At 44.3% G+C, this 24,609-nt stretch overlaps 1 protein-coding gene across 3 annotated transcripts in view; it reads left to right on the top strand.

The window, feature by feature from the left end:
• COL4A4 (collagen type IV alpha 4 chain) overlaps positions 1-24,609 on the top strand; it is a 153,475-nt gene that overhangs the window by 8,227 nt on the left and 120,639 nt on the right. For all 3 annotated transcript variants that reach the window (XM_060193697.1, XM_060193696.1, XM_060193695.1), the window contains exons 2-4: positions 3,164-3,237; positions 7,113-7,155; positions 11,278-11,355. In XM_060193697.1, the coding sequence (XP_060049680.1) occupies positions 3,197-3,237; positions 7,113-7,155; positions 11,278-11,355 (162 nt within the window). In that variant the 5' untranslated portion in view covers positions 3,164-3,196. The remainder of the gene's footprint in view (positions 1-3,163; positions 3,238-7,112; positions 7,156-11,277; positions 11,356-24,609) is intronic.

The following is a 24,609-nucleotide window of genomic DNA, read 5'->3' as shown; positions in this document are numbered from 1 at the left end:
ACACCTGCTTCACTGCTCATGAAGAATTCCCTCTGCAGGTGGTGAGCAGGGGCTCGAACCCGGGTCCTCGCGCTTAGTGTTTATGTTCTTTTTTTATTTTTATTTATTTTAATTATTTATTCCCTTTTGTTGCCTTTGTTTTTTTATTGTTGTAGTTATTGTTGTCACTGTTGGATAGGACAGAGGGAAATGGAGAGAGGAGGGGAAGACAGAGAGGAGGAGAGAAAGACAGACACCTGCAGACCTGCTTCACCGCCTGTGAAGCGACTCCCCTGCAGGTGGGTGGCCAGGGGCCTCTCACTTAGCAGTATGTGCACTTGGCCAGGTGTGCCACTGCCTGGCTTTGAAATTTGTCTTTCTTACTCTCGTGAGACCATCTGTCCTTCTCTTTTTGCCTTTCCTGATCTTAAAAGCAGCTTGCTGTGATGGTTTGGTATATCTGCTTCGTCTGCCTTCAGGCTGGTACTTTACCTTGACCTTCCAGGTCTTCTATGGCCGGACTCGACCTCAGTGCATCTCAAGGTGACTCATCCTCTCTCCTGTTGTTTCTTTACTGCTGCATTTCTTAGATTCAAGAGGCCTAGTCAGACCGATCTCTTTATATCATCCTTAACCCAGAATGGATATTTGATAAGTCAAGTGGTCGTTCCTGACCTGAGTGGACAGATCAGTTGATGAAATCCCAGTCACGTCTCCTTCTCAATGGACTGTGTGTGGGTTCCCATGATGTACTCTGAGGAGAGCACTCCTTTCTGCAGAGTGACCATTTGCAAAATAATGCATGCCTTTACAAAATCATTTTTGTTCTCCTGTGTTTTAGTGACACAGCATTCAGGTCTGAAGGTATCTCTCTTTCTCTCCCTCTGTCTCCCCAGCCTCTCTCAGTTTCTCTCTGCCCCATCTAGTAAAATTAGGGGGAAAATAATAATAAAGAAAAGGAAAAGGGAAAAATAGCCACCAAGAGGAGTAGATTCACGGTGCTGGCACAAAGTCCTAGTGATAGCCCTAGTGGCAAGAAAATAAATGAATAAAATAATACAACTTTACATTTTATAGTCAGTATGTTTTATGTATTTCTTAGATGGTGTTAGAGAGAAATCAAGAGTGAAGAGGGGTGTAAAGAAAGTGCTTTATGTGGTCCGGGAGGTGGCGCAGTGATAGGGCTTTGGACTCTCAAGCATGAGGTCCTGAGTTCGGTCCCCAGCAGCACATGTGCCAGAGTGATGTCTGGTTCTTTCTCTCTCCTCCTATCTCTCTCATAAATAAATAAATTAAATCTTTGGGAAAAAAAAAAGAAAGTGCTTTACTGTTCCTGAAGATGGACACTGGGGGCTTGAACCCAGGTCCTCGTGCACTGAAACGTGTACACTCTACCAAGAGTGCCACTGCTTAGCCTCCTAAACATTTTATTTTTTCAATATCTAACAATCACGACTACTCATTCCTCCTCTGAAAAGGGACCACCACAACACTCTATTTTAATAACACAACTTATCTTGATCACAGATCTGTGGATGTCAATGTGTGTATTTTGGGATTAAAATACAAATATCTCTGATTTTCTATCATTTGGGTGTGTGTCCTATTTCTTTAAATCATTAAATACATTTTGAATAGTTCACATCTTTCCAGTGGCATGTTCCTTCCAAAAGAATAATTTGTTGTATGGATAATTGTATCCAGGATACAGCTAAAAATGTATTTTAAATGATGCATCTAGGGATGGAAAAAGTTCTGGGAACTCACATTTTCTTTATTTGTTGTTTTTCTCCCCCTAATTTTGAAACTGTAACATGGAATGTTGTTCTACCACTTACTTAGAAATTTGATCTCTCATAAATAGAACACTGAGATAGTTTTTCTAGATTTCTTCCAGAAATTCAAAAATAGTTTGTAACATCCACCACGTTCCATTTACTTCTTGCTACCCAGTTCTTACAGTACAGGTTTTCAGAAAAACCAAATCCTTTAAGATGAGCTATTCCAACTCTTTGAGTCAAAGTGATACTTATAAAAGTATAGTGTTGGGAGTTGGGCGGTAGTACAATGGGTTAAGCGCAGGTGGTGCAAAGTATAGGACTAGCGTAAGGATTCCGGTTCAAGCCCCCGGCTTCCCATCTGCAGGGGTGTGGCTTCACAAGTGGTGAAGCAGGTCTGCAGGTGTCTATCTTTCTCTCCCCCCTCTGTCTTCCCCTCCTCTCTCTATTTCTCTCTGTCTTACCCAACAACGACAACATCAATAACTACAACAATAAAACAAGGGCAAAAAAGATTAAAAAAATATATATATATGGCATATAAAGAACTAGGGAGTGTTTTATTTATAAGAAAAAAACTTGTTTTTTCTTTGTCTATTACTAAGAGAAGATGAGATGTTAAAAGCATAAAGTCCTCTTTAGAAAATAGTTACTATGATGAAAATAATTTTCAGCATTATAATGAACAATGTATATTAAGAGATGAACTTATGTCTAATGCATGTAACCTTCATGTTAGCCATCAGGCTTAGGCAAAAATTACTAAAGGCATGGGCCCCATGGAACATACCTAAAATAGACTTCCTAGCTTCTTTCCACTGTAAGACCCCTAATTTCATTTGTTCTATTCCTACCTTTGGGTTTCTGTTTATTAAACTATATATTTTATTAACATTAGTCTTGTTTGCTTTTCTTGGCTTGCACCCACATAATCACCAAATGATAAAACTGTCTGTCCAAAGTCTAAAATAAGTCTAAAGTTTCTTTCCGACAAGGTTATTGCTGGGAATCTGTGTCTGCATAATAACTCCACTATTCCTGGTGGCCACTTTGTTCCTTTTCTTCTTTGTTTTCTTTAAAAAAAATTTTTATAGACATGTAACCTTTAAATGAAGGACATAGAACCTTCTTTTTCTTTTTTAAAAAAATTATGATCTTTATTTATTGGATAGAAACAGCCAGAAATCAAGAGGCAAGTGGGTGATAGAGAGGGAGAGAGAGACAAAGAGACACCTGCAGCACTACTTCACCACACGCAAAGCTTTTCCCCTGCAGGTGGGGACCAGGGGCTCAAACCCAGGTCCTTGCACATTGCAACACATGTGTTTAACTAGGTACACCACCTCCCGGTCCCCATAGAACCTTCTCCTGGTAGAAAAGAGAAAATGGACAAGATTTGTTTTCAGGTACAAAGTAATGTGAAGACAAAGAAGTGACCCATGGCACTCAAAAGGTGTTTCTTCTTGACTACTGAGCCTTGGTAAGTGATTTTCCCAACTTTTATTTAATACTTTCATTTAAAGGCTAGCCCATTAGGTGTTAATATCAAAATGCTTCATGTGTCAAAAAAAAAATGGCTCCAGAAATTTGTGGATTATACCTGCCATTTTGAGACTAATTTTCATTACTAGTATTTTTCTTTTTAAAAAAATAGTATTAGTTATTTCATAAAGATTAATAAGACTGTAAGATAACAGGACTACAGTTCCCACCACCAGAGTTCTCTGTCCCATCCTTTTCATTGGAAACTTCCCTATTCTTTATCCCTCTGGGAGTATGGACCAAAATTCTTTTATGGGGTATAGAAGGTGGGAGTTCTGACTTCTGTAAATTCTTCTCTGCTGGGCATGGACATTGGCAAGTTGATCCATACCCCCATCCTGTTTCTATTTTTCCCTAGTGGGGTAGGGCTCTGGGGAGGTGACACGTCGGGACACATTGGTGAGGTCGTCTGCTCAGGGATGTCAGGATGTAGCACTTACACCTTGGTGCTGGAAGGCAGTAAGATATAAGACACTGCTCTTTGCCCTAATCTAGCTTTCTTTATTTTTAATTTTTTTTTCCTATTTTGTTGTCCTTGTTGTGCTTGTTGTAGTTGTTACTGTTGCCATAGCTGTTGTTGTTGTTGGATAAGACAGAGAGAAATGGAGAGAGGAGGGGAAGAGAGAGGAGGAGAGAAAGATAAACACCTACAGACCTGCTTCACCACTTGCTAAGTGGCCTCCTGCAGGTGGGGAGCCAGGGGCTTGAACCCAGATACTTACACTGGCCCTTGCGCTTTACACCATGTGCGCTTAACCCGCTGCTCTACCACCCGACTGCCTTAATCCAACTTTCTAACCCTATTCTCAACTCTGACACACCATCTTCCCAGACAATATTTTTAGTCCACGTTCACGTTAGCTATCAGACTTAGGCAAAACTTACTAAAGACATGAGCCCTTTGGAACATACCTAAAATAGACTCCCTAGCTTCTTTCTGCCCTAAAACCCCTAATTTCATTTGTTCTATTTCTACCTTTGGGTTCCTGTTTATTAAACTATATTTTTATTAACATTAGTCTTGTTTGCTTTTCCTGGATTGCACCCACATAATCACCAAATTATAAACTGTCTGTCTAAAGTCTAAAATAAGTCTAAAGTTCTTGCTCTCTTACTCACTCAGTTTTAATAGCAACAGATTTCTAGGTGCCCAAAGAAGAGGGTCTCTGGAACCAGCAGTTATGGCATCCACCTCAAGTTTGATGATCAGCAACAATGCCTATATCTGAGTCCCTGAAACCTGTAACAGTGTTGTTAGCTGGGGAGTGGGAATTATTGCAGACTGAGGTTGCCAAACAGATTTTTTTTTCCAACTTCTCACTGGGGCACAGGAAAATTTTCTTTTTTTATACTTTATTTATATATTTTAATGAGGAAGTGAGAGAGAGGGAGGGAAGAGGTGAGGGAGAGAGAGAAAGAGAGGAACTAAAACATCGCTTAGCTCTGACTCACATTAGTGCTGGGAATTAATGGGGAGATAATCCTAGATTTTCTGAGTGAACTCTTTATAATCATGAGAGTCCTTAGATCTGAGAGAGAGAGAGAGAGAGAGAGAGAGAGAGAGAGAGAGAGAGAGAGACAGAAGCATGGGAATCAAAGAGGATGATGTGACCGCTGACACAGGTCATGGCGAGGCAAGATATGCAGCTAGAGAGAGAGAAAGAGATGCCAGTGACCATTGCTGGTATCACAGGTGGAAGGGGTCATGGACCAAGGCCTGCAGACCACCTCTAGAACCTAGAAAAGACAAGGGACTGAATAATGGATCCTCCAGAAAAGAGGCAAAGTCATAAAATGTTTAGTGGTTGCTTTCATTAGATCAAGCTTCAACCACAAGCAAGATAAACTGGAAGGCTTGTAAACACTAGGGATTAGTTGCTCCTAGTTCTGGAGGCTTGAATCTGAGGTTAGAGTGTCACGATGCTCCTGCCCCAGTTTGCAGACAGCCCCCTTCTCCTTGCAGGCTCACAGGGTACAAAGGTGATAAGAGTGCTCTCTGGGGTTCCTTTAATAAGGGCATACTCCCCTTCATGAGGGCTGCATCCTCAGGAACCTAATAACCAAAGTTCCACCTCCTTATGCCATTGCAGTGGCTAGGGCTTCAATATATGAATTGTTTTGTGTGTGAAAAAGTGCAGATAACATCAGTGTGTGTGTGTGTGTGTGTGTGTGTGTGTGTGTATGTGTGTCTTATTTCTTTATTTTATTTGTCTCTTTTTTTACCTTTTACTTATTTAATTTTTTATTTTAATTTATTTATAAAAAGGAAGCACTGACAAAACCATAGGATCAGAGGGGTACAACTCCACACAGTTCCCACCACCAGAACTCTGTATCCCATCCCCTCCCCTGATAGCTTTCCCATTCTTTAACCCTCTGGGAGTATGGACCCAAAGTCATTGTGGGATGCAGAAGGTGGAAAGTCTGGCTTCTGTAATTGCTCCCCGCTTAATTGCATCTCTTTGTTAAAATGTTTGTAGTCGGGAGTCGGGCTGTAGCGCAGCAGGTTAAGCGCAGGTGGCGCAAAGCACAAGGACCGGCATAAGGATCCCGGTTCGAACCCCGGCTCCCCACCTGTAGGGGAGTCGCTTCACAGGCAGTGAAGCAGGCCTACAGGTGTCTATCTTTCTCTCCTCCTCTCTATCTTCCCCTCCTCTCTCCATTTCTCTCTGTCCTATCCAACAACGACAACAACAGTAATAACTACAACAATAAAACAGCAAAAGGGAATAAATAAATAAAATAAATATTAAAAAAATGTTTGTAGTCGTGTTATTAACCCAATTAGATTTCTTTCTTTTTAATTTTTTAATATACTACTTGGGGGGGGGGGGGTTAGTCCAGAGTCTTAGACAAGTATGATACTTCTAAGCTGTCTCCCTGGTACTTTTTGAGTGAGAGAAAGAGGGAGAGAGAAAGGTATGAGCGAAAGGACAAATAGAAAAAGGAGAGATACCAGAACACTGTTCCACCATCGGTGAAGCTCCCCTCAGGGACTGTCTTTGGCGCTCCTGTGTGATTTTGAGGTTCTTACCCAGGACCTCACACAGCCTACAGCACATGCTTTACCAGGTGGGCTATCTGCCAGCCCCACAAGTGGATTTCTTACTTCTGTAGAAGACTGGCTTACCTAATTCCTCCATAACCATTTCATATAATATCCCTCTTTCTCCAGACCATCCCCCCAGTCCAATTAGGCTTCCTTCCATCCTCCCCTCTTCCAGCTAGTTCCATTTACGGACATCTGGGATGAATACACTAATCTTTCTGCTCTCTTCTCCTTTCCAATTTTTATTTTCCTTAACTAGAGCCTCTTGCATGTGTGATTTCAACATTTTACTATTTTATTTCATGTGGATAGAGACAGATAGACCTAGAGACTGGGGGAGACACCCTAGCACTGGAGTTCTCCCTGGCACCGCACTTTCTTGTAGTGTCAGAGCTTGAAATCGAGCCATTTGCTTGATATTCTCTATCCTCTGCCCTTCAGTTTTCATCCCAGATGACACTTCCCTTCACTCATTTATCCATCTAGAGCTCACCTCCAGGGTATCTGCTCAGGAGCTAGCACTACAGGGGTTACACTGAAGAGATGTACAAACCTGACTGACTTAAGATAGAAAGCTAGTGATGATAGCCAGGCAGAAGAGAACATTGATCTGGTGACTGGCACTAATAAGCTGGTGACAGCAGTCAATGAGCAGTGCAGAGGAGCTGTCCAAAATGAATTCCTTTGTTCATTTCAGTGTGTTTTGCATGGGGGGGGGGTGGGGAAGCAATTGAACTAATCTGCATTCTTACATTTTTCTGTAGGTCGCTTATACTTATCTTATTTTCTATGCAACATGCATATGGGGTAAGTGTATTGATTGGCTCTGATTGTGTATGGAAAATCACTTTGTTGTATGCCTTCTTTTTGTTATCCTGCTAAACAAGTAACTCTGGTATTTGGTTGTCTTGCTTGTAAAATGCAGAGTTGGATTAGGTGAACTCTGATTTCATATTTTGTCATTTGCTTAGCAAGTTGCCTAGATATTTGAGATGTATATTTTTTATAACATAATCTCCTCTTGAAACCAAGCAAATGAACAGGCAAAGCACAGCTAAAAACTTCTTTGATTCTATTAAAAATAATGGAGTTTGGGGGCCAGACAGTGGCTCACCCAGTTAAGCACACATAGTACTATGCAGAAGAACAAGCATGAGGACCTGGGTTCGAGTCCTCGCACCTCACCTGTGGGGGGGGGGGCACTTCACAAGTGGTGAAGTAGGTCTACAGGTGTCTTTCTCTGCCTGTCTTTCTACCCTCCTCTCTTAATTTCTCTCTGTCCTATTCAATAAAATAAAAGGGAAAAAAATGGAAAAAATGGCCACCAGGAAAGTGGCTCGTAGTGCTGGCACCAAGCCCCAGCAATAAACCTGGAGGCAAAAATAAATAAATATATGGAGTTTCCAGAAGAAGGAAGCTGAAAAGAATAGTGAAGGGATCATGTTGCTAGTGTGAGGACTCTAGGACTTTGATGCTGGGTACTATGAGGTGGGTATACTCACAGAGGGATGAAGCTGTACTCTTACTACTTAATCGTATTTTAAAACAATGTTGAGTCATAAAATTTGCTTAAAATTTTTGGATAGGGGCAGGATGTGTCTGGCTCATTTCAAGATTAAATTAAGAAGTATCAGATTCAGTTTGAACACTTGGAACTCTGAAGAAAGACAAGTCTAGAACAGTCCATGATAAGACCTCTTTCTGCAGCTTTCTTACTAACAGATCTCTGTTACTAATCTCAACCTTGGATGATTCTGAGAAGTCCCATTGTAGGTCACCTATAACTCGAGGTGATCTCTGGACTGCTGGGCTGGTTTAAGCCAGTTGAGTGAGCAGGTCTTTCTCTGTCCATGTTCCTATCAATACAAGTCAGTAGATTTATCTGTGACTACTTCTGTTTTCTTATTAAAATCTGTTAACCTGTTTACAATTAATGAATATAATAATAATATAAATAATATAAAATTAATGAATTTTAAACAAGTTGGCAGATTTTAATAAGGAAACAGAGCCTGAAGAAATTTTAACCTTAAGAAATTCATTAAATTCTTCTCAAACTGTAATTTTGTTATAAAAATATCTCAATGATATTTGACACAATTAAGTAAAAAAAAAAGTATAAAATATCAAACTTTCCCTTGTTATCAAACTATTGAATCAGCTGACCTTTTGCTTCTCCCTCTGGCTGCTTTGATATTTCACTGAGCACATGGTAATAAATTCCAACCTTAAATGAACTCAAGTGTTCAGATTTTTTATTTTTAGTGCGTTTATGCTGTCCTGTCCTGGTCCTAGGAATTTATTTATGTTTTTTTTAAATCATATCAGACTTTCTGACTTTGTGTTTTTCCATTCGTATATAACAATGTTACTTTACACTGAAGTACTTAACTATGAAACTTCAAACACATATATTTTTATTTTAATTACTTTATTTTTTAATATATTTTATTTATTTATGAGAAAGATAGGAGAGAGAGAGAGACAGAACCAGACATCTTTCTGGTCCATGTGTAACATTAGGTTCGCCTTTTAAATTAATGCTTAATTAATAGATTTTTCTGTTGAGATTGTATGTTGAGATTGTGTTTATATTTTTACAGAAAATAAAGATATCTAAATTATTATGTAGTTGAAAAGTAAAAAAAAAAAAATACATGATCAAAAGATGCTTTACCCTCTATGGAAAGCAGTCTATGGAGAACTGTTAGAAGGATAGAAATAGACCCAGCAATCCCTCTCCTGGGTATATATCCTATGGAGCCAAGTGTACCCATCCAAGGCTCTGGAGATGGGAGGTTCCAGGGCACATTGGTGAGGCCATCTGCCCATGATGTTCAGTATGGTATCATAGTAGCATCTGCAACTTGGTGTCTGAAAGGCAATAAGTTATGAGGCAGGACAAATTTTTAATAAATAGAAACCAAAAGATAGGAATAGAGCAGGTGGTAAGAAGCTAAGAAGTCTGTTTTAGGTATGTTTCTTGGGGTCCATGAGTTTAGTGATTTTTATCTGAGCTTGATAGTTATCATAAAGGTGGGCTAAAAATATTTTCTTGGAAGTTGTAGTCAGAGTTGAGAATAGGGCTAGAAAGCTTGATTAGGGCAGAGAGAGCAGCTCTCAAACTTGAAGAAAATATATGTAAGTACAGTTAACTGTTTACCACATCAATCTGGTGTAGGGTCCATGTATGTTCACATTTAGTGTAGGAGCCTGTATAAGCTCAGCATTTCTGTCAGTCTGAACTTACAGTTCATGGTCACAGCTGGGAACATTCTAGGCTATACTCATTTCAGGACCAGTCTTCCTTGAGTGGCAGAGTAGACTGACCCAGCCTCCCTTCCAAAAGTGGGGCAGTCCCTACCATTGCTACTTTATAGTGGGGTTAAGGACATGGAGAGGCCCACATGGGGTCTTCTGAATGTCGGTTCTTAAAACCAGCCCCCCCCACCCCACCCCTCCCTCCGTGCTCCATTGCTGACACTATGGTCTATTTACATAATCATTGTTTTGCCTGAAAGATCCCCACCACGTTATCCCTCAGGGTATTGCTAATTCAGTTAAAACCATTGCAACAGTTGCTAAGGATGCTTCCACCTTCCCAGTATGCCTTTTGCCTCTCTCTACCCCCTTTCCTAGCCATTTCTGTTTCCGACTTGCCACTTGTTTTTACACTATAAAGCCCGCTGCTGTTTCAGTTTCGTTCTCTTTTCTCTTCCACATCCCGACCTGGAGAAGGGCTGGCGTGCATAGTGGGAGGCGGCCATTTTGCTAGTTCCACGTGGCCTAAACCCGCTGTGCTCACACCTGACTCTGGAGCATCTGCATCAATAAAGAATTGTATTACCATGCTGCCACGAGTTCCTCATCTCTCTCTCCCGGTGAAGCTAGCCCAGCACTGTCGACATTCCTGATGGAAGTGACCAGTGATGGTGGAGGGGAGAGAGGAGAGAGAAGTCTGCTAGAGGTATAGGACCAACATATCTACAGGGGAATCCTAGGATACCCTGACTGCCCCAGGTGATGGGGTGGCCTGGTAGTGACCAAAGACTCTGCCATTAAGTGATCCAGTCTCTTGCCCTTTTCCAGCTTTTATAGTCTCTTTTTAATCTGATGAGCTGGTATTCTCTCAGCTGTTAAAGCTTTGAGTGTCATTTGTTATGAAAAAATTGGCCTATGGAGCCTGGCCTCTAGTTGGGAGGAAATATCCCTAGAAAGCCTTGAATTTTTCTGCTTTTACTTGTTTGATGATTCTAATAAAGGTTTTCACAGAGACAATAATTGTCCTTTAGTTGATAGTTGACATATATATCCAGTGTATAGCTTGACCAATTGTATATTTTTTTCTTTCTAAAGATTATCAAAGGGTTACAATATTGCTAACACTGTCAGAAGAGATTAGGAGATAATCTTACTTTCCTTTATGTAGTTATTTGGGTAAACAGATTGATTGAGGGATGTGAGGTAGGAGGTAGGAGAGGAGGAGGTCTAGGCCTAAGTAGTAATTATTTGATTAGAAGATTGACAGTGCCTTCTTTAGACCATTCTACCATATTGCCGAGCTTATGTCTAAATCTAATCATAGAGGATGATTAAGCACTTTTACTTTGAGGTATAGTAGAAGTGCCCCTATCTTGTGTGTACTTGTACCCAGTTCCTTAGCCTATCTCTAGGATCTGTAACTTTGTTGGGGAGTGTGTCATCTGAAATGGAGCTGGATGGTTCCATCACATGGCCCTTTCAGTGATCAAGTCACAGTGTGAGATTTTTACCCTTCAGATAGATCAGACTCAGTCTCTACTTTTCACAGATACAAAGGCATGCCGTTGTGAGACTCTCATGAGTTAAGAAAAGCACGAATATAGTGTATGTATCTACCCAGCTAGGTGATGGATACTGGTTTACTCACTCAGATGCTTCACTTTCCAGAGTGGAAAGAAGTCTATTGGTCCTTGCGGAGGAAGAGACTGCTCTGTTTGCCAGTGCTTTCCCGAAAAGGGGTCTCGGGTAAGTGATGGAAAAATCAACATGGAATAGGGGGTGGGGAGGGCTGACTGCAGTGGTGGGGAGTTTCTTAGTCAATGACTGAAAGTTTCAGTTCAGCAAGGTGGTATATTTTATCTATTCAACCTATCATTAACCATTACATATTGTCCACTTCAAATTATTAAATTGTCTTACTGTGATAAATTTCAAAGGTCAGCATAGACAGCAAACTGAATTTTGAGCTGTTGTTAATACTTTGTATGTTATAGAATTTGGCAGTGCTTGCAACATTCTCAATCAAGGTTGAATATATGTTGATAAGCAGTCCTAAAGATATTAGACCATGTCAGCCTTGGACATGAGTCTGAGACACAGTGATTTTCCTTATGTTTTCTCCTTATCTGCATCTTTTAAATCCTCTAATGCGGAAAACACCCTGGTGTGCAGTGACACTGAACCACCATCTTGTTAGCATGTTGTATGTGAGCATTCATAGTCTTGGAGTCAACCCTACTCAAAAAGTAATCTTTATAGTTGATCAAAGACACTTTTTCTTTTTAGGATAACATCTGTTGAAATTTGTGGAACAGTTTCTGTCATCATAGCTGTAGTGTGCTCTCTGTGCTGGACAGTGTTGCATGTGCTTCCAGACACCTCACGACTGCTCTCCCATTCTACTGACTTTGCAGAGCAGAGCATATTAGTGTCTTGCTCAAGTCTGTCCAGAATGGTTCTCTCAGTGACTCTGGTAGATTCTCTGCCCTGAGATGCAGAAAAACCATGCTATGGTCATCACATGGCACAGCTCTTGAATAAGTGTGGTCCTCTCCCTTGTGTTCTGATGGCAGCAGGGGGCTACCGGCAAAGTCATTTGTGCTGGAGAAGTATTCAAGGCATTCTTTCAGTGAAAAATACTCGTCTGACCTTACAAAAAACAGGCGTGCTACAGACACTTTGCGCAGTTTTGGAATCAGATCACTCATTCTCATGAAGTATGTCCAAATTGGTCCTATAGGGCTATTTATAATACTGAACTGGCACAACTCTGTCCAGATTCTCCTATGGGGACAGGAAACACCCTCTTCCTGAGTGAAGGGACCCTGTGTTTCTCCTACAACTTCACTTTGTCTTCTCGCTGTAGGGACACTGTGATTGACTTCCTTTGTCCCACTGGGATTGACTTCCTTTTGGGAATCACCCTAGTTGAGAGCTTCTATCTGTTTATCTCTACTCAGATCAGAAACTCAGCTTTGGTTTTTTGTTTCTCTACTGGAGCTCAAACCTGGGGACTTATATACACCAGGTTTACATTTCTACCATTGGGTTCCTCCTAGCTGCAGAAACTCAAGTCCTAGATTTAACTTTGGGAACATGTGTGGACACTTTACTCCCGTCCAACTTGACTTTGATTACCAGCAGTGGTCCTTTCCCTTCCATTTTCTCTCTCTCCCAAAGAATTTATTTAATTATTCATTAAAAAGATAGGAGAGAGAGAAAGAACCAGACATCACTCTGGAACATGTGCTTCTGGGGATTTAACTCAGGACCTCATGGTTGAGAATCCAATGCTTTATCCACTGTGCCACCTCTTGCACCACTCCCTTCCATTTTCTTGACTGTTCAGTGATTTTCAGTGTAGTAGACCTTTCCCAGGGCATGCTGTAACTGCTTTCCAGAGTTCATCAGCTTGCCTGCACTCTGTTGTCTGTGTTCCTGCTTTTGCGGCAACACGGGGAGCCTCCTGCCCCTCCTGAAACCTAAGTCTACAAGTGGCTGGTGATATATGCCAGCTGGGCACTAAGAGATGTGGGCGCTATGGTAGGTACTTCCTAGTCCTCTGCAACCAGCCAACACTTATATACAAGTCTGGGGCTGCTGTGACAGCTCTAAAATGGGAATATCCTCAATTCCAGAGGGTGGAAGAGATTCCCCCAAGGTGACTCAGATGACTGGTGGCATGGGCAGGCATTCCCGAGTGGGAAATGATCCCTCTCTTAGGGGTCATTGAGCGCATGGTTTGTTGAAGCCCATAACGAGATCTGCTGGGTCGAAGGCAGGAACATCTGAAGGGGAAGCCAGGCTGTCGTGCACCAAAGCCAAGCATGAAAAGACTGTGCTGGGGAGGTACCCTGGAGGCTGAAGCTAGGATTGGGGGTAGACACAGCAGGCGTCTGAGGAAGAAGCCAAGCAGAGGTTCCTTCTGTGCTGGACTCGCCCTGGTATAACTCTGAGCCTCATTTCCATCAGCAGCATCACTGTTTCTCCTTTCACCCTTCCCTTTGCACTAGCTGGGCAGCTCACTCAGCCTTGAACATAACCAGAATATTTCCTCTTCCCCCACCCTTGTCTGGAATGCCAGTTGGCCCTCTTCTCTGCCTTCCCCAAGGGGACTTGGGAGGGGGGCATCGCCCCAGAACTGATGTTTCCACTAGGGAAACCAGCTCCCCTCCCTGGTATTTCTCAGACCTTGGGCATAGGTGTGTGTGTGTGTGTGTGTGTGTGTGTGTGTGTGTGTGTGTGTGTGTCCGACCCTGACCCTGAGCCTGAGCCGGGGGCTGGCAGTACAGGGTTCTAGCCACACTTGACAGAAGGGAGAGTGAATTTAGTGAGAAATATCCTCCACTCACCTTCCCCCCCCCCCCAGCATTTAAACCACTTATGAAGTGAATTTTAGGTCTGGCTGGAAACAAGTACTTTGAGAAGAGAAGTACTTGGACAAGACCCTTATGGATTCAGAGGCATCTAGGGAAAAACTTCAACAAGACTAGGGGCTCACTCACGGGATGCTTTGGGCTCAAAGTCCACTAGGAGGGTTGGAACTGGCTGCCTGGCCCTGCCCCGCCCAGCCTGGGCAGCTCCTGGTTCTGTGGTGTGGGGTGTGGCTGCTCATGTAGAGGGCTACTAAATTGGCTTCCAGAATATTCCCTGGCCCTGTTGGAACATTTCCCCTCATTCTAGTCCCTCTTTAAGAGTGAGATTAGGTGGCTGGAGTTTGAAGTTGTCTGACTCAAGGGGGGGATTGCTGTACATTTTCTCCTTCTCTTTCTCCTCCTCCACCTCCTTCTCCTCTTCCTTCTTCCTCAGTTCTGGTTTGTGGTGATGCTGGCCATTGAATCTGGGACTTTGTAGTCTTCAGCATGAAAGTCTTTATGCGGGGAGTCGGGCGGTAGCGCAGCGGGTTAAGCGCAGGTGGAGCAAAGCACAAGGACCGGCATAAGGATCCCGGTTCGAACCCCGGCTCCCCACCTGCAGGGGAGTCGCTTCACAGGTGGTGAAGCAGGTCTGCAGGTGTCTGTCTTTCTCTCCCCCCTCTGTCTTCCCCTCCTCTCTCCGTTTCTCTCTGTCCTATCCAACAACGACGACAACAACAATAATAACTACAACAATAAAACAACAAGGGCAACAAAAGGGAATAAATAAATAAAATAAAATAAAATAAAAAAGAAAGTCTTTATGCATAACTATTATGCTGTCTTCCTCAGCCCAAGGGAGCTCCATGCCTTTGACAGTATCTTCTTTTTTATTGGGTAGAGACAGCCAGAATTCGAAAGGGAAGGGGGTGATAGAGAAAGAGAGAGACAGAGTGACACCTGCAGCCCTGCTTCATCACCCGTGAAGCTTTCCCCTTGCAGGTGGGGACCAGGGGCTTGAACCTGGGTCCTTGCACATTGTAACAAGTGTACTCAACCGGGTGTGCCACCACCCAGCCCCAACAGTATCTTCTTAAAAGGAGAATCCCATGTCTTTGTAGACTTGGGATGAATCCTTCCTAAATTCTGCCTCAGTAATTAGTATGAGCATAGAGATGCCCCTGTATTCTTTTTCTAAATTAAAATATATCCATATTAAGTCACTCTGAAGTCAACAGAACTTTACAATCTGGTGGTTTTATGTACAAAGAAGTCAACCTGCTTAAAATGCAAGTCCTTTCTTAGTTCTTCTGGCCTGAACACCAGAATCACACATTAGCAACTCAGTCTTGCTTTGGGGAAATTAAAGTCACCAAAAAACGTACAAGTATTTATTCTCCTTTGGCCTTATTCAACTGTTCCTTACGTTCCTTTGAGCTTGCTTGCATTCCATGATCAAAATGGAATTTACTTGGGAAGTATTTATTCCTGCTAACATTTCTCCTATCACTGATTTATTTGCACACACAGAGAATTCAAGTTCTTTATCCTCTGCACAGCTGTGTCCTAGTACATTTTGTGACTAGAGTATGATAAGTGGCTCAGAACAATGATTTTCATGTCCTGAAGTTCATATAAGCCAAGGATGCTAGAGATTTGTGATTGTTTATTTAATATTTATATTTATTTATCATTGGATAAAGATAGACATTGAGAAGGGAGGGGGAGATAGACAGAGGGAGAGAGACAAAGAGACACCTGCAGCCCTGCTTCACCACTTGTGAAACTTTCTCCCTGCAGGTAGGGACCAGGGGCTTGAACCTGGGTCCTTGTGCACTGTAATGCATGTGCTTAACCAGGTGCACCACTACCTGGCCCACAGATAGTGACAGAGGGACAAGGAGAAAGGGTGAAAGAGAGGGCTGGGTGGGCTGTAGCCCAGCGGGTTAAGCACACATGGTGCAAAGCACAAGGACCAGAGTAAGGATCCTGGTTCGAGCCTCTGGCTCCCCACCTGCAGGGGGGTCACTTCACAGGTGGTAAAGCAAGTCTGCATATGTCTATCTTTTTCTCTTCCTCTCTGTCTTCCCCTCCTCTCTCCATTTCTCTATGTCCTATCCAACAACAACAAAAATACAATAACAACTACAACAAAGGCAACAAAATGGGAAAAATGGCCTCCAGGAGCAGTGGATTCATAGTGCAGGCACCAAACCCCAGCAATAACCCTGGAGACAAAAAAAAAGAGTGAGAGAGACCCCAGTATTTAATCTTCCTTCAGTGAGGTGGGGGTCATGAACAGGGCAAAGCAGCGCACTATCCAGTGAGCTATTTCACCAGCCCAGCCCAGTGTTAGATTTTTTAATTGTCGCTATTTTTAAACATTATTACTTTTAAATTTAGTTGTATTAGTGACTTAATAATGATTTTCAAGATCATAAGAGTGCAGGTGTATAGTTTCATAGGCTACCTACCACCACCGTTTTGTACCTTGCCATCTTCAGGATAATCACTGTAGTTTCCACAAAGTCTTAGGAAGAGTTTGGCTGTATTTCTTATAGAATCCTTACACGCTCATATTTCAGTTTGTCTTACTGCTTTACTGGGTGAGCCCACACCTAGAATTTTGAATTTTGAAAAGGTAGAGAGGGTCTCATATCAAACTTCAGTGCTTCTCCCTGGTGAATGTAGCCTGCCCTCTGCTTGCTTATGATGCTGGTTGAGCTTCTAGAATGTTCTCCCTGTGGTCAGGGAGATGGCTCAGTGGATAGAATGTTCTCCCTGGGAAAAGAAGGCCATGGTAGAGCACAGGCCTTGCATGAGTGAGGTCCTCAATTCTCTGCCTGGCACTGCATCTGCCCCCAGGAAGCTCTGATTCTCTCTCTCTCTCTCTCTTCCCCTCCTTCCCTCATTAAGATCAATACACCTTTTGAAAAACGAGTGCTCACTCTCTTGGGAAAATAACCTTTAATTTTTGAAATTTGCAGCTGGGGCGATAATGTAATTATAATACATTGGGCATTCATGATTCAAAGGTCCCAGGTTCAATCCCAGGCACCACTATAAACCAGAACTAAGCAGTGCTCTCCTCTCTCTTTCTCAGGAGGAGATGTAGGGTAAGGTAGGTCCATTTCTGGCCTTCTGAGACTTCTCCAGACTGCTTTCCACAGGGATTGGGCCAACTGACATTCCCACCAGCAGTTTGGTCCATACTCCTAGAAGGGGAGAAATGTTCAGGAAAGATGACTACAGGGCCCTGAAACCCAATGCCATTAGGACCCAGAGGGAGAAGAGGAGAAAAGTGAAGTAGAAGACAGGAGACAAGCTGATGGCTGCCTGCTGCATGGGAGCCCATTTTATTTCCCCACATACAAAGCCTCACCTGGGGCTCCCAGTGGCAGCTTGAGTCTGTGTGTCTGGCCTGGTCAGCCCCTTGATTAAACTGTTGCTGAGTTGCCCTAGAGCCTCTGTTCTCCTCTGGCAGGAGTTCATTGCCATAGCAACGGCTGGGTGATCTGTGACCCGGTGTGAGGTCACAGAGCTCAGTAAATGTCAGACTGCTCATCAAGGTCATTTAGTTTCTAACGTGGAGGCAGCCTGGTCTGTGGTGAGAAGCCAGAGCTAACGATACAGGGGCATCCCCAGGTGGGTCGTCTATGAGACCTGTGCCCCATTGGAAAAGTTGGGGGGTATTCTGATAGGAAAGTGGGAAGTAGTGCTTCTGACTCTAGGAACACTGTTAGTTAGTTAAAGTTCATTTAAAATGCTGAATCTACTCTCTCCAGGAGGTCTTGGGGTCTTGAGGGAATTGGAGTTCAGAGCCCTCTGATCACCTTTCCCTCACGTTGCTCCCTCTGGGGGTATGGACTCACATTCTTTATGGGATGCAGAAGGTGGGAATTCTGGCTTCAGTCATTGCTTCTCCACTGAACATGGGCATTGGGAGGTGGATCCATACCTCCAGACTGTTTCTATCTCTCCCTAGTGGAGAAGTGAGCTTCCTGGACACATTGGTGAGGTTGCCTGCCCAGGGAATTCAGGATCAGAAGTAGCAATAGGAATAGGTGTGACTTAGAAAGGAACGGAAGACAGAACCATAGGGAAAAAATAGGGAGGGGGAAGTAAATATATATATATATATATATATAAATGTATGTATATAATATATATATATATATAGTCAACCCAACCTTAGGACAACTACTGTAGTTTCCAGTGGAGGGGATGGGGACACAGAACTCTGGTGATGGGAAAGATGTGGAATTATACCTCTGTGTCTCATAATTTTGTAAATCAATATTAAAATCACTTATAAAAATCACAATAAAATACTGAATTACAGCAACTGAGTGGAGTATCTCTGCTGGAAAAGCCTAGCATGTACATATGCCCAGGGCCTCTGGTTCAAGTCCCCAGCACTGCACGTATTAGACTGGTGCTCTAACTTCTCTCTCTTTCTTATGGAAGTCCTTCCCTTCTATCTCATATGAAACACAGAAAAGATTCTTAAATGGTGATTTATATAAGAGCTTTTAGGAAAGAAGCACACTTGCTTCAAGGAATTCTTCAATACATTGGCAAAGAAGCCACAGGGTAATTCCTTCACTCCTCTGCCTTATCTGAAGTTAACTGAATTAGTATTCATTGCATTCATTCATTCGTTCATTCATTCATTCATCCTTTTCATTTAGTGAATAACTGCTGAGCATTGATATCCCCAACACAGACACACACACACACAGACACACACACAGACACACAGACACACACACAGACACACACACACACAGACACACACACAGACAGACACACACACAGAGAGACACACACAGACATACACACACAGACACACACATACACACACATACACAGACATACACAGACACACACAGAGACACACACAGACACACACACACACACACACACCAGGCTGGGATAAGACCTGGGATGAGAAGAGCCCCAACAGGAGAGAGAGGTTCTGTCTCCACTCAGACACTCTTGCTGGAGCACAGAGTCTATCAGGGGAAGGAGCTGATGTAGAGCCTTGATTTTTTTCCTGGGCTGGATAACTTGGTGCCGTCACTTGGTTTTGCCCAGGAGCATCTTGTGAGAGGGTGAGGTGTTGCAGGAGGTACTTACTGTGGGTTAGCTCTGCAGCTCAGACCTGGTGGACACAGAGATCATCTCGTGACAAGTTTGAAACAAGCCTGTCTTGTTAGGCCCTGGGGCTGCCAGGACATGTGACCACCTAGTTAGTTAGTGAACTGGACACATTTTTATTTCCTCACAATTTCTTAGACTGGGCCGAATGTTCCCAGAGCTGGAGGTCGGGAGTCAGGAGAGAGATGGGGGCAGTCAACACTGTACGTGATTGACCCCATGGAGGTGGTGTATTGGCACCTGAGTAAGTGAGAAGAGGTCCTGAGAGGCAGAAAAGAGGTTCACAGCTGGGAGAGAAAGACGCAGGGAGGCAGGGATCCCAGGAGAACAGAGTGAGGAAAGAGGAAGGATCTCAGCAAAGCCACAGGTCAGTTTCCACCAAGGCTTTGGCTTTGTCTGTCATGAAGCCATGTTTAAAAGTGGGAAAAGCAGTCGGGGGACCTGGCTTGAGGTGTGCTGGTACTGTTTGATGAGAAGCTGCATGTTCTGGGGCTCAGAGCAGAGGTTTCTCCATGGCCCCTGCTGCCTGTGAGGACGAGGCTGTAAGTCTCCAGTCAGGGTTGCTTCAGACTCAAAGGGACTCTAAAGACAGCTGAATAGGAAAGAAGGGCTTTGTGTCGGGCTAGTGACACGAGAGAGGTGACCCAGGAACCGAGCCCGTGGCAGCGAGGCCATTCAAATCTTTCATCATCCGAGCACCCCAGAGTCAGAGTGTGGAGAGGCTATACCACACCCTCTGAACTACAGGACTCAGTCCAGGGTTATTTTTTTATTTTATTTTTTTGCCATAACTCCAGAAAATTCCTCTTATATTGGTGGGAAGAAAGGCTGCACCGTTCTGATTATATGGTTGCACTCCTCATTGGCAAGTAGGCAAATTTAAGACACAAGAAAATACTTTTCAGCAGCCAGAGAGGTGACTCAGTGAGCAGAGTGCGGGACTTGCACACATAATGTCCCAGGTTCTAGCCTCTGCAGAGAATGTACCCTGTCTCTGCTCTCTCCTTCTCTCCCACACGTGCATATAAACCTAAAAAAAAAAATTGTCAACTGCAATCCAGCTCTGTGATGATCACCTTTTGCTATGCTTCCTGCTTGCTATTCACCAGTTTTTACCTCCATTGATAAAGGGTGGATTGGGAGTGATGGAGGCTGAAGCATTAGCTGAAGGGTCTATCCAGAGCGCCTGGTAGTGAAGATTTAAGTGATCATATACTACCACCTAGTGGTCAAATGGTTGAATTACAGAATTGCAGAAGGCCAGGAGGTGTTGCTGAAATGCTTCATTAAGGTCAATTGTAGAAATCCTATGGACCACCTGTGGATCCCACGCTCCACAAGTACATGATTAAGTTCTACACTGTGCAAGGAAGTGACCCAAGGAACTGAGGTAGGTGATAACAATGTTCCTGGCCTCAAAAAGCTTACTAGAAAATAACACCCAAGCAGATGTTATTACACTTGCATGGAAAATAGCAAACATTAGTGTGTGTGAGGGTGTAGGGTTGTGTGCAGGTGAGTGTATGTATGTATTTAGTTTTTAAAATAATATTTTATGATTGTTTTTAATTAGATACAAATATAGAGAGAGGAGACACCAGAGCACTGCTCAGCTCTGGCTTATGGAAGTTCTGGGTCTGAACCTGCAATCTCAGAGCCTCATGAAGGTTTATTTCTAGTGTTTGGTGCCTGCTCCTCTTTTTTTTCTCCAATAGAGGAAGGTAGATGGGGGAGAGAAGGAGAGAGAAAGAGAGACACCTGCAGTTCTGCTTCACCACTCATGAAGCTTCCCCACTGCAGATGGGAGCCAAGGGCTTGAACCTGGGTCCTTACACATAACAATGTGTGCGTTCTACCAGGATCACTACTGCCTGGCCTCGGGTGAGTTTATTTAGCTGATGATTGGTTTAGAATAGACACAGAGTTTCTGGGAGAGCCAAATTGGGTGTTTTCTACCTGGTTTAACCTCATTCTTGTTAAACTGCCACCTTTGATGCAGATAGGCTTCACTGTGGGACTCAAGTCAATTGCAGATAATCACAATACAAGCACACAGTTCAGTCAGCAGTGAAGAAAGGAGAGGCGGGAGTCACCTCGTTGGGGGCGCAGGAGACTGGTGTGCAAGTGAAGGGGTTAATGGATGAGGCTCCCCAGTTCTTCTGTCCACAAGAAGGTGGGAGGGCTTTCCCTAAATGAAGACTCTCTGATGATGATGATGATGATGATGATGGTGGTGGAGGCTTGTGGGCCGCAGGGGAAGTCCAGAAAGCTTCCCCGATTTGGCCTCATGAGGTGCCTTGAGTGCGACGTGTGCTCTCAGGACCACCTGTGCATTCGGTTAAGCAGAGCTGATTCACTGGCAGGTGTGGTCACCTGGGCCGGCTTCTTAACATCTGCTCCTCGGCCTCCCCGAAGACAGCTGAGTGCTTTCAATTGTTGGAACCCTGCCTCTGAGCCAGAGGGAGTAGCTCAGCGTGTTAGAGCACAGCGTTAACTACGCCTGAGGCTCAGAGGTCTCAGGTTCAGGTTCGGTCCTCGCACCACCATCAGTACTCTGGTCACTTCCTGTATCTCTTTTTTAAAAACTAAGAAGATAATTTGCTGCCTTTGTCTCACTCAGTTGCCCCAATCGTTGCCTCAGTGGGGTGTTGCTGTCCCTGAGGGCCCCCACTTCTTCATCAGCAGAGGCTATTACGATGTCAGGGCATAGAATGTTTGGGCCTGTCAGGATTCTTTCTCCCAGCTTCCCCCACACAGCAGCAGGCTACAGGGGCGAGCAGCGGGTATGAGGTCAGATGAATCCCCTTTGGAAGATCTGCTTTCCCAAGAGAAAGCCACGTTTTCCTGTCTTTCTTTTCCTTCCTATCTAAGGCCCACTGTCTTTGTCAGGGGGCAAGAAAGTCTTGGCAGGGCTAACTCTCCGCTTTACAGGTGGAATGTCGAGTGCTGTGGTGGTGCCCAGAACAGAGGAAATGCTCCAGGAAGAGCAACCATTGCCACCAACAGCACCATCATCGTATCTGCTGGAGGAGGGGAGGGTTTGAGCTATGGCTGGGGATGGGCAGCTGTTGCTTTGGGCCAACAGAAGGATTGGAGCAGAGGCTGTGGCTTGGGGGAGAGGCAGGGAATAGGATTCTGGAGCGGGGCAGAGTAGAATCCACCTGTTGCAGGTGTTGGAGAAATAGTGCCACAACTCTGGGGGTTTGCGGCAGGCAGGGTGGGGGAGAAGATTAGAGTTAAGGAGGCAGGGGCCTGGGGAGCCCCTGTGAGATGGAGTGTAGGATCCAGCAGCTCCACAGTTGGGTGAGTGAAGGACAGTCCCATGAGATCTGATTCTAGGAAAGATTTGGTCACGGGATGGACTCAGAATGTCCCATGGGAGAAAGGTGAACTGGCACAGGCAGCTGGGTGGGGAGCTTGGCGGCTGCAGGGAGAAAGATTTCATCCATGGTCTCCCAGGTCAACTAGGAATATTAAAGGAGACCACCTGGGACCGCAACAAGACAGGACTAGAATGACTTTGGGAACCCACCAGATCACCAGTGAGTGTAGACATGTGTGGCTCGTGGACAGAGAGGAGCCTAAGGAGAGATTCCTGGGGCTAAAGCCCATTTCTACTCCCGAGAGTGGCTGGTAACAGTCCAGCAGTTTGCCGATTGAGGCCCCACCTCCAGTCTGTTTTACCAACAAAAAGACTGCTGAGGGGAGGAGAGGACTCATCTAAAACTCACCAAATGCAACTGTGAGTCTCCATTGCTACTGCCCTCAGAGGCTGGAGCAGCAGCCAGGAGGCCCTGTGCTGACATTGGGGGGCAGAGAACTCAGAGAACTCAGGAGAAGCTCTACACCCCGGTGGGCTAGAGGGCGGCTGTGTAGTGAGAACCTTTCCCCATTGTTCTCCTGATGAATTGGGGAGACACGGCGAATAACTGCCACAGAACCCACAGAGTATAAACGGGACTTCTTTGGGAACTCACAGGACCAAGACGTGCTGCCCGACTTGGCTCTAGCTGCCAGCAGAGAAGCTGAATTAAGCCCAGGGGCTTTGGATCCTCGGGGCATGGAAATAGACATAATCACGCAGCTATCTCTCCCTCACCCTGATTTACCTCTTGGTTAGGAGTAGCTAAAAAAAAAAAACCAAAAAAACCTACTTGGGAGTCGGGCGATAGTCCAGTGGGTTAAGTGCACATGGCGCAAAGCACAAGGACTGGCGTAAGGATCCCGGTTCAAGCCCCCGGCACCCCACCTGCAGGGGGGGTCACTTCACAAGAGGTGAAGCAGATCTGCAGGTGTCTGTCTTTCTCTCCCCCTCTCTGTCTTCCCCTCCTCTCTCCATTTCTCTCTGTCCTATCCAACAATGACGACATAAATAATAACTACAACAATAAAATAACAAGGGCAACAAAAGGAAATAAATAGTAATAATAAAACCTACTTATAGATTTCACCCATAGCTTCAGGGAAGCTGCCTGGCAGTGAAGAGCTCACGTCTGAGGTTAGGAGTGTGAACTCAGGGGAAAAGGCCCAAGAGAGTTTCTGGACAACAGCTGGAAATCAGAGAGACAAACTCAATTTGAGAACCACCACCCGCCCCCCACAGAAACCTTTCACAAATCTCACAAATTTGATTGAACTATATTTTCCTTTAAACAGCTTTATAAAAGGATGGTCAAGGGGGCATGATGGTGGTGAGTGTACTGGACTACACATATTAACTACCAAGCACAAGGACCCGGGTTCAAGCCCCTCAGTCCCCACCTGCAGGGGGAAAAACTTTATGGGTGGTGAAGCAGTGCTGCAGGTGTCTCTCTTCAAACTCTAGCCCCACTGTAAGCCAGTTAAATAACAATAAAAAAAACTGGAATGTTAGCTTACCTGATAAGGTAAAATGCATACTTTGCCATTCACATGGCCCAGAACTGAGCCCAAGCACCACAGTAGAAATAACACAGCACTGGGGGAATGTGTGATAATGTGTTGAAGCTGTGAATTGGTGTGTGTGTGTGTGTGTGTGTGTGTGTGTGTGTGTGTGTGTGTGTGTGTGTGAGAGAGAGAGAGAGAGAGAGAGAGAGAGAGAGGCAGGCTCCGTCTCCTCCACTTCTTTCCTCCTAGACATGGAATTTTGAAAGCTGGCCTTGGGAGAGGCAGGCTAGTGGGACATGTGTCCAGTCCTTATTTTATTCCCTGGCACTGCAGAAGACAAAAACAAAAATGTTTAAAATCTGAGAGACATTAAAGTCCCTGGCAGCATGGTAAGAATAGGTGAGCAGAAGGACCCTTCCATTGATTGCACCACCCAGCAGAGGCTGTGGGGAGAGGGAAAGCTTTGGAGAGAAACTGACCTCGGCAGGGAAGACCAGGCTGGGAGATGCGTGAGTCTGAGTGACTTTGCCCTGTCAGCAGGTTTTTCTCCCTCGCCTACATGACGGTGATATCATCCACATTTTTCAGTGCTGCTGGGTCAGCTTAAGAAGGCCAGGTT

Source organism: Erinaceus europaeus, chromosome 7 (genome assembly GCF_950295315.1).
Source record: "Erinaceus europaeus chromosome 7, mEriEur2.1, whole genome shotgun sequence".
In the NCBI taxonomy this organism is placed as follows: Eukaryota; Metazoa; Chordata; class Mammalia; order Eulipotyphla; family Erinaceidae; genus Erinaceus; species Erinaceus europaeus.
Note: the sequence above shows the minus strand (reverse complement) of the source record. Positions and strands in the feature narration are given on the sequence as shown.